The 12,191-nt window shown below is 55.9% G+C and overlaps 1 protein-coding gene across 1 annotated transcript in view; it reads left to right on the top strand.

The window, feature by feature from the left end:
* Nucleotides 1-3,937: 3,937 nt before the first annotated feature.
* ATP11C (ATPase phospholipid transporting 11C (ATP11C blood group)) overlaps nt 3,938-12,191 on the top strand; it is a 59,771-nt gene continuing 51,517 nt past the window's right edge. Inside the window, exon 1 of the mRNA XM_083796789.1 lies at nt 3,938-4,101. Coding sequence (XP_083652915.1) covers nt 4,075-4,101 — 27 coding nt within the window. The 5' untranslated portion in view covers nt 3,938-4,074. The remainder of the gene's footprint in view (nt 4,102-12,191) is intronic.

Below are 12,191 nucleotides of genomic sequence, written 5' to 3'. Positions count from 1 at the left end.
CGTGTGTAGCTGTCTTCTCACGGAGCCGGACCAAAGGTAAAAATAAAAGCAATAAGAAAATTTGCCCCAGGCAGCTGGGATTCTTGGGGGCTTGACTGGCCTTTAAGATGTGCTGCCCTTGCTGTGTTGGGTTGGCTTTGTAATTCCTTGGGTTATAGCTGCAGATATCACAAATGTGCTACTCAAACACAGCTAAGGTGTGTGCCTTTTTCTCAGGATGTGGATGAAAGCCAAGTGCTGCATGTAAATACTTTGTGTGGTAAGGTGAGGGGATTTGAAACCCCAGAAGGGGCGTTTGGATTGGTAAATGCCCAGAGTGGGAGTGTTTAGAGCTCAGGAAGCTGTGTGAGAAGGAAACTTTCTCACGCTTGCAGTTGCTACCCTCTGCCTCGCCGGCAGCCCACTGGGATGGGTGCCAGCATGCTATTTTGGCTCTTTCTAGCTCAGTCATAAAAACGGAAACATGGGGAAAGGCAACTTTTTTCTTTCTGTTTTTCTTTCCCCTGGGTGAGCACACCAGGGCACCGCTTATTTCTGTAAGGTCATTCAGCATATTGAGCTGAGAAATGCTGGTGCCCAATGTTGGGCAGCTGATCAATCCCCTCCAGAGTTCCCAAGGGCTGTGCTGGCTGGCGGACATGGGTGGCATTGTGCCTCGCCTGGGGGTGTCAGCATGCTTTGAATAGTGAGCAGCCATGCCCGGTGCTTCTTTAGAGTTTCTGTTATTGGTTATAGATCTCCCGTTGTATTGCATTAAAAAAAATCAGGTTATTTACTGTCACGTACTCTACAGAACTGTTAACAAAAAAAAACCCCACAGATTTAATTAGGTGAGAGTAGCTCCCTAAGCTTCTCCTGATTGTTATGAAAGAGGCTGTTAAGACTTTGCAGGGAAAGGGAAAATAATGAGGACTGGAAATTTAGAAAATATGAAAACTTTCCCTTTCTAGGTTAAATGAGCCTTGTTGGAGACATTACTGTTGGCAGGAGGAGGAAGGATACAATCACACTTATTTAATGGTTGTATTTGCTTCGAGGCATGAGGGAATATGCTAGAGGCTGAGGTATATAGATTTGTCATTATCATGTACCAAATATACTTCATGTCCCCTCCACCCCCGAAAAAAAAATTATATAAAGGATATTGTTAACTAAAATTGGTAGTCTTTTTCCTTCATAAATTATCACTTTGTAAGTCATTGTATAGTTGAATAGGTTATTTCAGACTAAGGGGAAAGTGTCTCTTGAGAAAGGCTGATAGTGCATTAATTAGAAGGGCTTTTGCTATAGAATATTGCTGGAAAAGGGATTGAGACCTAATTTATTAACCGAAAGTTTTCATTTTAGTCTTCTGTAGCAATCAGAACTCATGCCTGGTATGTGGAAGAGCTTATACCTTATTAAACTGCATTTACACTTCAGCACAGATGGGTTTAGCAAGACTCTAGCACAAATCCGTGATCTGTTGTGTAGGTCTTTTTTTGGCTACCCATGCTGTGCTCTGCCTTAGACATTCCAATCCATCCTCCATACATTGCACAGCTGCAGGAAGAGGTTTGGGGTTGATTTTGTAGGTCTTAGGTGTTTTTGCTTTTTTGGCTAGGATTGTGTACAGGTTGCAAGGTACTGCTGTGACACAGGCTTGCAGCTACAAGCATCTGAACTCTGTGTCCTGCTTTCACAAAGAAAGCTGCTTGTGGAGTGATAAATTGATTTGAAATGGACTTTGCAAAAAAAAAAAAAGGCATGTGTAAATCCCCTTGTTCAACTGACACTGCAGCGTGCATGCTGCTGCTGAGTCAACTCTGTAGAGCACAGCACAGACTGAACTTTTGCCTTTTCCTTCCTTTTCTCTGTGACTGTTGCAAAAAGCTTGGCCTGTGGCAGCCCAGCTCCTTAAGGCACCCCCCAGGAGGTGCTTGCTGCATGCTGTGACTTCCCGGGGGAGCCATGGTCCAAAGCAGCTGGTTTTGGTGTGGGATGTGGCTGGGACCTGGCACTGAGCACTACTTCCAAGCAAATTCTGTGGCTGACTTCCATGCAAACTCCTCTGCAGACGGATTTGCTTCCTGATGACCTCCTTCCCTCATGCATGTTTTGCAAACATGAAGCAATCCTTCCTTGTGACTGTGGCATGTGGAGCTTGCTGGCCCCTCGTGCCTGGCCAAGACCTGCTTTTTCCATCTAGATGAGTACTAGAGGAGGAGGGAGCCTGCATCATGTCCTGGTGAGAAGTGAGCAGAAATACCCAGAACTGTCAGCAGCTCAAAGCGGGACTCCAGCAGGGTCAGTGCTTGCCTGTGCCAGTTGGTCAGCCGTGTGCTGGCAGGGCAAGCAGAGACCCCAAAGTGGATTTGAAATTCTCAACGGGGCTTCTGGCTTGAGATCTGCTGGCAAAAGCTTTCTCATTTCTTATGAAAGAACACTTGTCACCGAATGAGTACAGGATCTGCCCCCACTGAAGAAAAGGGAAGGAAAAAAAAACAGTTGTCAGTTCCTGGTGGGGAAGGCAAGGAGGAAGGCACAGAAGTGCTCCTGGCATGCGGCCACCTCCCCCTGGGCAAGGCCAGACCCTGCCAGTCTCCGCATGAACTTCCCAGGTGGAGATGGCCCTGGGATGGTTCTCTGGGGGGGGAAAAAAATAATTCCTTGAGAGCTGGGGGCTGCTGCGTGCTTCTGCCTTGTGCAAGGAGGAGCCCTGTATGTCAACCAGCAGGTCGTGCCTTGATGGTAAATGAGCACCTGCGTGAGTCTGAAGAGTTGGGTTAATGAGACGGGCTTCGGGCCATCACAACGCTAATGACAGATGTGCATCAGCGCTCAGGAGGCGGGATGGACCCTGAGGAGAAGTCAGCCAGCACGTCCCATTGACCCGGTGCTCAACACCCGCTGTACTCTCCGCGGGTTTGGGGCCAATTTTGCCTTTTCCCCGAGAGGACATCCCCCGGACAGCCACACGGTGGCAGAAGAAGCAAAGACTCCTCTGGCCCTGCCCGGCTACGTGCGAGAGCAGCGGGGGCGAGCTGTGCCCCCGCTTCAAAGCCGGGGGGGGCTGCGGGACGCGGGGCTGTGCAGCAGCCCTTGTGCTCTGCCCCGCTCCGCTGCATGTGGCTGGAGGCCCCTGCCCGGCCTCTGGGCCGTACAAAACGCTCCCCGTCTGGTTTGCAAGTCAAAAAGGGCAAGCAGAGCTGCGGGGCTGCTCCTGTGGTGCTGGCGAGACCGATTTCCCCTCCCAGCCTGATGATAGGGAGACGAGCAACCGCGCCTGCGGGGATAAACAAGAGGAGAATTTCTGTTCTGCCTGGTGGGCTGCGTGAGCCTGGTAGCACATGGCCTTTGGGGACACGAAGGGGCCCGGTCCCAAAGGCTGCTGAGCGTTGTTAATCTGTTCATTGCCCGCTGCAGAGCTCTGGGAGGGGTCCAAGAACAGCCAGGGCCTTTCCCCCCAGCACTGTGGGGACCCTGAGCCCCCGGTGCCGCTGCCAGCCCAGCCCTGCGAAAGCTGGGGCGCGGCGACGATCCCGGCTTTGCTCCCCGCCGCTTCGTGGGGAGGGAAGCCCGCGGCTGGGCTGCCCGGGCGTTACACGGGGGTGGTTTAGCTGCCAGTCGTTATTTTACAACGCGCGTGGAGCCGCCTGGCATTGTTTGCTGGCTTCCTTGCGGGTAACGCCGCGGCCGCACGGGGAATAACGGAGAGGTGCCCAGGGGCCGGGGCAGGCCCTGCCGGCGGTGCCGTGAGGTGAGCCCCGCGGGGGCTCTGAGGGGGAGCACGGCGGCCGCGCCCGGCTCCCCGCGGCACTACGGCTCCCAGGCTGCCCCGGGCCCCGCAGGCCCGCCTCCGGGGCGAGGCCGGAGAAAAGCGCGGCGCGGGGGCGCTGGGGAGAGGGGGGAAGCGGCCGGCGGCGGGGCCGGGCCGGGCCGGGCGGTGCCGAGCCGAGCGGGCCGGCCGGCGGGGCCCCGCGGCGGGCATGGTGCGCGGCCGGCGGCGGGGCCCGCGGGCAGCCTGAGCCGGGCCGGGCCGAGCCGAGCCGGGCGATGCCGCGCTGAGGGGCGGCGGGGCCGGGCGCTGCCGCGATGCTCCGCCGCAGCCTGAGCCGCCTGGTGAGTGCGGGGTTGGGGGGGGGGGGGGGGAGGGGGGGATTTATTTCCTTGTATTTTATTTTGGGGGGCCGGCTCTCGGCCTCACGCTGCCTCCCCCGTGGGATGCGCCTTCCGCGGCGGGGTGCTCCGCGGGTTGCTTTTTCCTCTTCGCAAAAAAAAAAAAAAATCCTCTCTCCCCCCCCCCCCCCCCCTTAGGGGGGAGAAAAAAAAAAATGAAATAAGCGAAAGGGACTTCCCTGTCGCGGGCGGTGCGCGGCAGCAGCCCGTGCTTTCCGGCAGGGTGACGCCGCGCGGGTGCTGAGCCCCTCGTGTCCCCGCACAACGCGCCCGGGGCCGCACGAGCCGCTCGGAGCCCTCGCTGCTCGGGCCGGGCTCCGTCACTACCCTCTTTTTTTTTTTTTCCCCCCCTCTTCCGCAGCGAGCGTGGCGAAACCCGGCGTTTTTGCAGCGTTTCGGCAGCTCCCGCGCGTTTGGCGGCGCCGGGTTCGTGCTGGGATTTCGGCACGGGGGGCTCGCCTCCCTCTTTAAGTCGGGAGGTTGCGCGACGGCGGGGCTGGAGCACGGAGGGTGAATTTGTCTTCGCGCTTTTAGGTTGCGTTTCGGTTCAAGGTTGTGGGTGAGCCCTGCAGAAAACGCAGCTCCTGTTGTTTTACTGCCCTAGGGACAAATCTGTCAGGCCTGCTCTCCGTGCCCCAAGTTCCTGACTTTGGGTTTAGCTCTGCCTGCCGCTGTGCGTTTCCTCCCTGTGCCTAGTCGGAGGCTTTCTCTAACACACATCAGCAGGCGCTTGAGGTCTGAAGCTTGAGGTCTTCTGGTGCTACCGAGTTCAGCTAAAAGCTCCTTCAGGTGGCTGCCTGGTGTAAGCAGCTGCTGGGGAGCCGCAGAGGTGGCGGTGGGATCCCTGGGTGCCCGGCGGTATCATCCTCGTGCATGAAGGAACAGGAGGCCTTTGCCAAAGCTCAGGGGCAGCGGGCTGTCGAACGCTTTTCCCGGCTTATGCGAGTGCGATGAGAGTAGCAGCGCGCTGTGCTTGTTATCAGGCGGGTGCACGTCCCCGCCAGCGCAGCCAGGACTCGGGCAGATAGAGGCTCCTGCCGCCCCGCTCTGCCCCAGCCCCGCCTGGGTCAGAGTCAGGGCCCCTCCTGCTCCCTGGGTGAGAGGGCTCCACGTGCGTCTCCCCAGGGGCATCTCGGAGCCGCACGGGTGTCCTGAGCGCATGGACAGCACAGGGCACGGAGGTGCTTGGGCCGTGGCACCGCGGGAGACTCCCTGCAGTTACCGAGGGCTGAAGGTGATCTGGCAGTGAGGTGCCCGTAAGGTTCCTCTGACAAATGGTGTCGCTTCTCCCCTGGGTGGCCTCTGCCAGAGGCTCGCAAGTGCTAATGGATATTGAACATACAGTTTTCAGGTGTATTTCGCAGCTTGTGCGGTGAATGTTTCCTGCCCAGCCAGCGTGGTCGTTATGTGGTTCTGTTTTTCCCTTCCATAAAGTTCCTTACCCTGCATAGGGCACGAAACAGGATGCCAAAAGAGCGAGAGGGGAGGAGATGTGTGTTTGGGTCTGCGCTGCCACTCCAGGATACAGATGCGTGCTTCCTGCAGGAACAAATTGGCTTCTGAGCTTCAGTTTACACCAGTGAGATCCCTGCTGCTAAGACGAGAGTCGGACGGGATCGCTGCGGGGAGGCAGGATTGGATTGCCACGGTTAATCCACTTTAAGGAGATACTGTCAACGTGAAATACAACTTCAGTTATCTTCTGCAAACCGATTTTGGCATTGGGGTCTCACTTACAGTCTCGCTCTGCTTGCGTCCCGTTAGTGGGAAGGCTGCGGAAGCACAGGGCGTGCCCGTGATGGCACCCGGGGGAGGTCTCGTCCGTCTCCACGCACAGTGGGGTGAGCGCGGCAGGTCCGTGAGCAGCAGCAGCTTCCTCCCAGCGCGCCTGGAGGTTGGAAGCGCAGGTCCCTGTGTGGTTGGATCAAAGATAACGTGCTTTTCTCTTAATTACCTTCCCTGGATTCTTCTGAAGTTGCAGGCAGCCATACCTCCGGGCCACAGCTATGAGGCTGTGGCTGGCAGGCAGGGAATCTGGATCGCCGGTGTGGCGGGGTTAGCACAGCTTTGAACTTTGGAAGAACAAATGAAGAAACCCAGACAGAGAAATTACTCATGACCCTGTTGTTTTTGGCTCTCGGAACACTTGCTTTTGTTTAAGAAGGACTCCCTTGTGCAGCCAAACCAATTTTATCGTGTCTTTGTCTTCCTGCAGGTTGGTGATGATAATGTCTCACCTGCCTCCTCGCTGGGTCTCGGCCCTGCCTCTGCCACGTGGCCGCTAGCAGCCCGCGGCTCGGGAAAGGCAGCCTGTCCCTCGCGTGTCCCTGGTGCAGTGCCTCGGGCCAGGCCGCTGCTTGTTATTGGAGAGGGAAGGTAACCAAAGCAAAGGGGGTTTGCTTTGTGCAGCCCTTGTAGCAGGCTGTTACTTCTTATTTGCGTGCATAGCGCTGCTTTCACGTGGAGGTTTTCCATCTGGGGCTCGTTTTATTTAATTACAAAATCGCGTGCAGACCCGCTGCGGAGCGGGGACGCAGAGGACGGGCGTGCAGAAGCCGGGCTCTTGTCACCCGCCGCTGCCAGCCCGCTCCCCTCCGTGCAGCCCTGGCTGTGCTCCACCACCCTCTCTGCGACCCCCGGGCTGAGTTTTGCCCGCCGCTGGTGTTAAACCTGCGGCAGGGGGAGTCTGGTGTTGCAATTTTGGGTGGGGGCAGCCTGGGTGCGTTTCTGCTGCCCTGCCCCACACACCTGGAGCCCTGAGGCTCCTCCACCTTCCCCAGGGCACAAATCCCCGGGGTCGGAGCGTTTCGTCCCATTGTGTCACCTGAGCTGTTGCTGCCCAGCCCCTCTCTCCTTTGGGGAGGAACAAAGACAGAAGAAAGGCCTGGGAGAAGGCATGTGTTGACTCTGAGAGGCGTGTGCCGGAGGTTGACAGGCTGATTAGATCCTGCCTGGGGAGCGGTGGGGCTCCTGCAGCAGCGGGAAGGAGCAGGGGCAGGCGGGTGCTGCTCCCTGCCCTCCTGGGGTCAGCCTCACCTGACGCTTCGCAGGAGAGCAGTGCCCCACAGAGATGCACTGAAACAGCAGAAAATGAGAAAAAGCCCAAAGTCCCTTCTTAGAAGGAAAATAACCCCCCTGCGCACGCGGAGGGGCAGGTTTCGCAGCAGCGGGGTGCCGCTGCCCTCAGCCGTGCCCAGCTCTGGGGGCTGCGGGAGCGCAAGCTGTGCCGGAGCACGTGGGGCGGAGGGTGCCGAGGTACACGCTTACCTCTGGTTTTTGCAGCAGATGTGTAATAGTCTATTCCGGGACGTGGAGCACATCTGCGGTTTTCTTTCACACTTGTTTTTTTTTGTAAAATAGTGCGAACCAAACACTACAGCGTGTGATTGCAGTTCCTGCTCTAATAAAGAGGAGCATAGGTAGGAGGAAGAAGTCTTGAGAATCACTTTTTTTCCCCCCCAGTTCTGCCATGCTAGCACCTTGAGAGCGAGGCTGCGTGTCAAATACCTTGTGCACGACTGCCAAGTCGAGCATTTTGCTCTCGTTAAAGTGACAAAAACCTGCAAGCAGCAAAGGCTGGGTGTGGGCATGCAGCGCTGCGGGGTGTCCCTGTGACACCGAGTGGCGGTTCTGCTTGGCTAAACCCCGTGCTTCAAGAGAGCGTGGATTTTAATGAAGCGACGAACTTCTCGTGAATAAAAGCTTTGTTGCTGGAGTTTATTTTGTAAAGTGCCCTTAACGTGACAAGGCTGTCTCATGGCTCAGGGTGAGCTCTGCCGGCAGCAGCCATGGCGCAGGCTGCGTGTTACCGCAGAGAAGCCGCTGGAGTCTCAAATTGGGAAGCTAGAAATAAGGAACAAGTGCAGTGGGACAGCCACGTGGGCTGGCATGGCTTGTGGTGCTGGGGCTCCTGCTTTTCCCTTTGCTTTTTTTTTTTATTGGAGGTTGGGGGGGATGCTCTCACGTGGTGCAGACCTGTTTGGTCAAGCTGTGAGCCCTATTTTTCCCAACTCCCGCTTTTGGTATGTTTTACTGCCGTATCTGCTGTTATCTGATGCAAGGTGGGACTTTGCTCCCTGGAAGGGTGTTGGAAATGTGCTTATGGACACCTGGGAGAGAGGCTCCCAGCTGCTGCTGAGGCGCAGCCTGCTCGTGGGGAGCAGCCCCAAGAGGCCCCGTGCTCCCCACAAGTGCGTGAGCCGGGAGCAGCCTCCTGCTTGCAACAGCATCGCTGGTTGGGGTCGGTGCCTGCCAGCTGCAGATGGTTCTTTCCAGGGCTGAAGTCCCCTGTCAACGTCCATACCCTGGAAAACAGGAGTTTCTCAAATTCCTGTAACAGTTTCTCTTTAAAATTGCAAAGCTCCTAGCTGGAGCCTTTTTCCCAGAAATAGCTCAACCATTTGGCTAAAAATAAATAAATTCAAATTAATAAAAAAACAAAACAGCCTCGGACAAGCAGCTGCATGGAAGTGTTCAAGTGTACAGTTAAAGTCCAGAGAGGTAAGAAACTACAGTGAGGAGGAGCTGGGAAGCACAGGTCAAGTGTTGGTGATAAAGTGGTGCTACCGATTTAAGTCCATTGCGTGCAGCAACTTTTCTGCTGAGATTTAGATGTGTGCAGGGGCTGTATTTTATTCTTAAAACCATTTCTGTCTCCAGTCGGTATTTTGCAAAGAATAACAGTGATTTGCTGGGTTGCACAGACAAGGTTTGGAGCTTTGCTTCGCACTGAATTGCATCCGTAAGCACGGCAATCTGCTTTTAACAATGGGAATCGTAAAAGCAGACAGGCCATCTATTAATAGCGGGGTTTGCAGACTTGTCTTTAATTTCATCCTGTTGCCCTTGGTTTATGCACTTCCTTTCTGATTAAAGCTCCTGCTTTCTGTCTGTAACGGCTTATATCCTCGCTGCAGGGGAGGTTGGCTTAATGCTGAAACGTTAGCTTAAGCAAAGCTGGCTGAGAACGCGACCGGAGGCCCAGCCGGGAGAGTGCCCTGAAACAAGGGGCTCTGCAGCCAGCGACCATGCTTCCAGCCCTGCGAGCCGGCTGCCTGGGAGCATCCTTCCCCCGGGGTCTCACGTGCAGGGGTACGTGACTGAGAAGCCCCTGCTGCTGGCTGTTAGTTCCCCAGGATGCTGCGTGCGGTCGGAGGGCCCCTGCACGGAGGACGTAGCCCTTGGGTCCCGCTGCCTAGGAAGGGGGGATTTTCTGTCTCCCGAGGAACTTGGAAGTGGGGTAATTAAGCGTGCCGTTAAGCCGTTTGCCTTTCCCAGAAAGCGTTATCTTGGGGGATTTTTCAAGGGAGTTTCTGGTATTTAATTGTCTTTGGGATGTGGTGAGGCTGGTGAGAGCCGCAGAGGTTTCCCAGCACCCGTCCCTTTGCTCGCCTGTTCCTCTGGTGGCCCTCCGCTGGAAAGTGTCCACCGTGGGCCCTGCCGAGCCCTGCTCCGGGAGGCAGCTCGGCTCAGCGCAGGAGCAGGGCGCAGTCCTCGCGCCGTGCTGGCACAGGCTGGCCCGGGGTGAGCTTAGGCAATACCTTACGCGTGGGTTTAGGCTGAAAGCTGCTTCTCCTGGTACTTCATCTCGGAAATATTTCTGTGCTTGCCGAGGCCTGGTGGTGGGAAGGATGGGCTGGCTTTTTGCCCAGCAGTTTCACCGGCGCTGCAGCCCACCGAAAGCACGCAAGCTGTGGACTTTACCTGCTTGTTCTCTCCTCAGCCGGTGGACTTGCATCAGGAGATTTGAGCTTTGGTCTTTACAAATGATTAAATACCAGCACAGGCGAGCTGGGAGAACCGCGCTTCTCATCTCCTGCAACCTCTGCTCCTCTCCTCTCCGGTGAATAGGCAGTACTTTGTTTGGTCTCCACCATTTGAATTACTAGGAGATAGTAGGGCTGTGACCACCAGCAGCTTTGGGGTGCACGGCTGTGGCTCTTCTGTTCCTGCAGGGGAGTTTCACACTTGTGCTTCTGTTAATCGTGAGCGCTGTGGCGGTGACTTGGTGGTGGAGCATGCCGTGCTCAGCCTGCGCCGTGCCCATCAGAGAGCGCGTCCTGCGGTGGGAACTGCTGGGGTGATGCTAGGTCACTTCTGGCAATAATAACATCTGAATCATTGAGGTTGGGGAAGACCCTCAAGATCATCAAGTCCAGCTATCAACCGAACACTACCAAGTCCTCCAATAAACCACGTCCCTATGTCCACACGTGTCTTAAATGCATCCAGGGATGCAACTCCACCACCTCCCCGGGCAACCTGTCCCAATCCCTAACCGCCTTTTCCATGAAGAAACTCTTCCTGCGATCCAACCTACCCCTCCCCTGGTGCAACTTGAGTGACGGCCTTGTGTCCTATCACTTCTCACCTGAGAAAAGACTGATACCCTGCTTGCTGCAGCGTCCTCTCTGGCGGTCACGGAGAGCCGCGAGGTCTCCCCTCAGCCTCCTTTTCTCCAGAGCGAACAGCCCCCGTTCCTCAACCTCTCCTCGTAACGCTTGTTTTCCAGGCCCCTCACCAGCTTTGTTGCTCTCTGCACGCCTAGCTGCTCTTCCTGATCCTATCCCACCACACGGGGTTGTTGTGACCCAAGTGCAGCACGCGCACTTGGCCTTGGTGAACGCCACAGGACGGGACGCAGCCCACCCGGATCTCTCTGCAGACCCTTCCTGCCCACAAGCACGTCGGTGCTCCCACCCGACTTGGTGTCATCTGCACTCGATCCCCTCATCAAGAGCACTGGTAAAACTATTAAAACTGGCCCCAGTGATGAGCCCTGGGGGACACCGGTTGTGGCCGGCCACCAACTGGATTTAACTCCGTTCACAGCGATCCTCGCTCTGTACTGCTGCTCTCTAACCGCTGTGCTTCCAGTGGACGGTGGGCTACAAGCACCTGGGAATAGATTTTGGAGAGTGAGAGGGGGATAAAAGACAGCACAGCATTGTTTCTGTATTTTCCTCCTTTGGGCCTGTAATTAGGGTGGTGGCAGATGGTCCTGTGGATTTTGGACTTCACCTTCAGGGATCCCAGCACCACCAGGCTGTGACCAGAAAGTTATCCAGAAATTTCGTTTCAAGTGGCTTTGTCACAAGCGAGAAGGAAAAACATCAATGCGCATTTAAAATCTCCTTTCACGGGCTGTCCTGGATGTGAAGCTGCTGCAGGAGCAATACGTTGGCTTTCAAAATGTTCTGTGCTCTCTTGCTTTATTGTATCTTGCCATGCTGCAGCGGCCATAGGCTGCAGCTGAAACTCGCCTTAACCGAGCGCTTTCTCGAGCAGCAAACACCTCGTGCCGCTGTCGTGGGGACGAGAGCCCCGCAGCAGCGTCTGTCCTGCGCTTGCTCGAGAGCACGGAGCTGCTGCTGAAGCGAGCGGGTGTGAAGTGCCCGAGTGTCCCGCTGCTGGGCAGAAAGGAGCTGGTCCTGTCCTGCTGCAGGGGCGTCCGCAGCGCAAGCCGGCCCTTGAAAAATACATTGAGAGAAAAACGAGGTGCTGTTCTGCAGGGCTGCACCTTCCTGCCCCGTGGCTGGGCCGTGCAGGGCCTTTCTGCTGACCGTCTGCAACGGCGCCGGGTGAAACTCCGCAGGGTTGCGCTCCCAGATGTTAATAGAGATGTGCATTTAGAAAATCTTTGTGCATTAAATATACATGCATTAAGTATATATGAGTATAGATGCATTAAATATAAATAAATGTATTTGCGTATGGGTTCTTCTTTTGGTTTAGCTGAAATCCGGGTTGGTGAGTGCTGGTGGCTGGCGCAGGGCACCGCTCCGGTTACATCCCGTGCAGCTCGGTACTGCAGCCGGGCAAAGGATGGGGCTGGTACAAAGGTAGCAGTCCTGGGCCGGCTTTTTCCTCCTTTCCTTCCTCAGTCAGAAATGAAACCGTTAGCAAAGCCTCAGTTTGCGGCAGGGGGTTGTGCCTCCCTGCGTGGTTTAGCTGGAAGTGATTTGGGGCGAGCTCTTCGGGTTGACCTGCGTGGGAGGAGCGTGGCTGCTGTGGGGTGTGACTTCACTTCTTTT

This window comes from Anser anser (assembly GCF_964211835.1).
Source record: "Anser anser genome assembly, chromosome: 13".
In the NCBI taxonomy this organism is placed as follows: Eukaryota; Metazoa; Chordata; class Aves; order Anseriformes; family Anatidae; genus Anser; species Anser anser.
The sequence above is the reverse complement of the archived record's forward strand: the minus strand, read 5'-3'. Positions and strand labels throughout refer to the sequence as shown.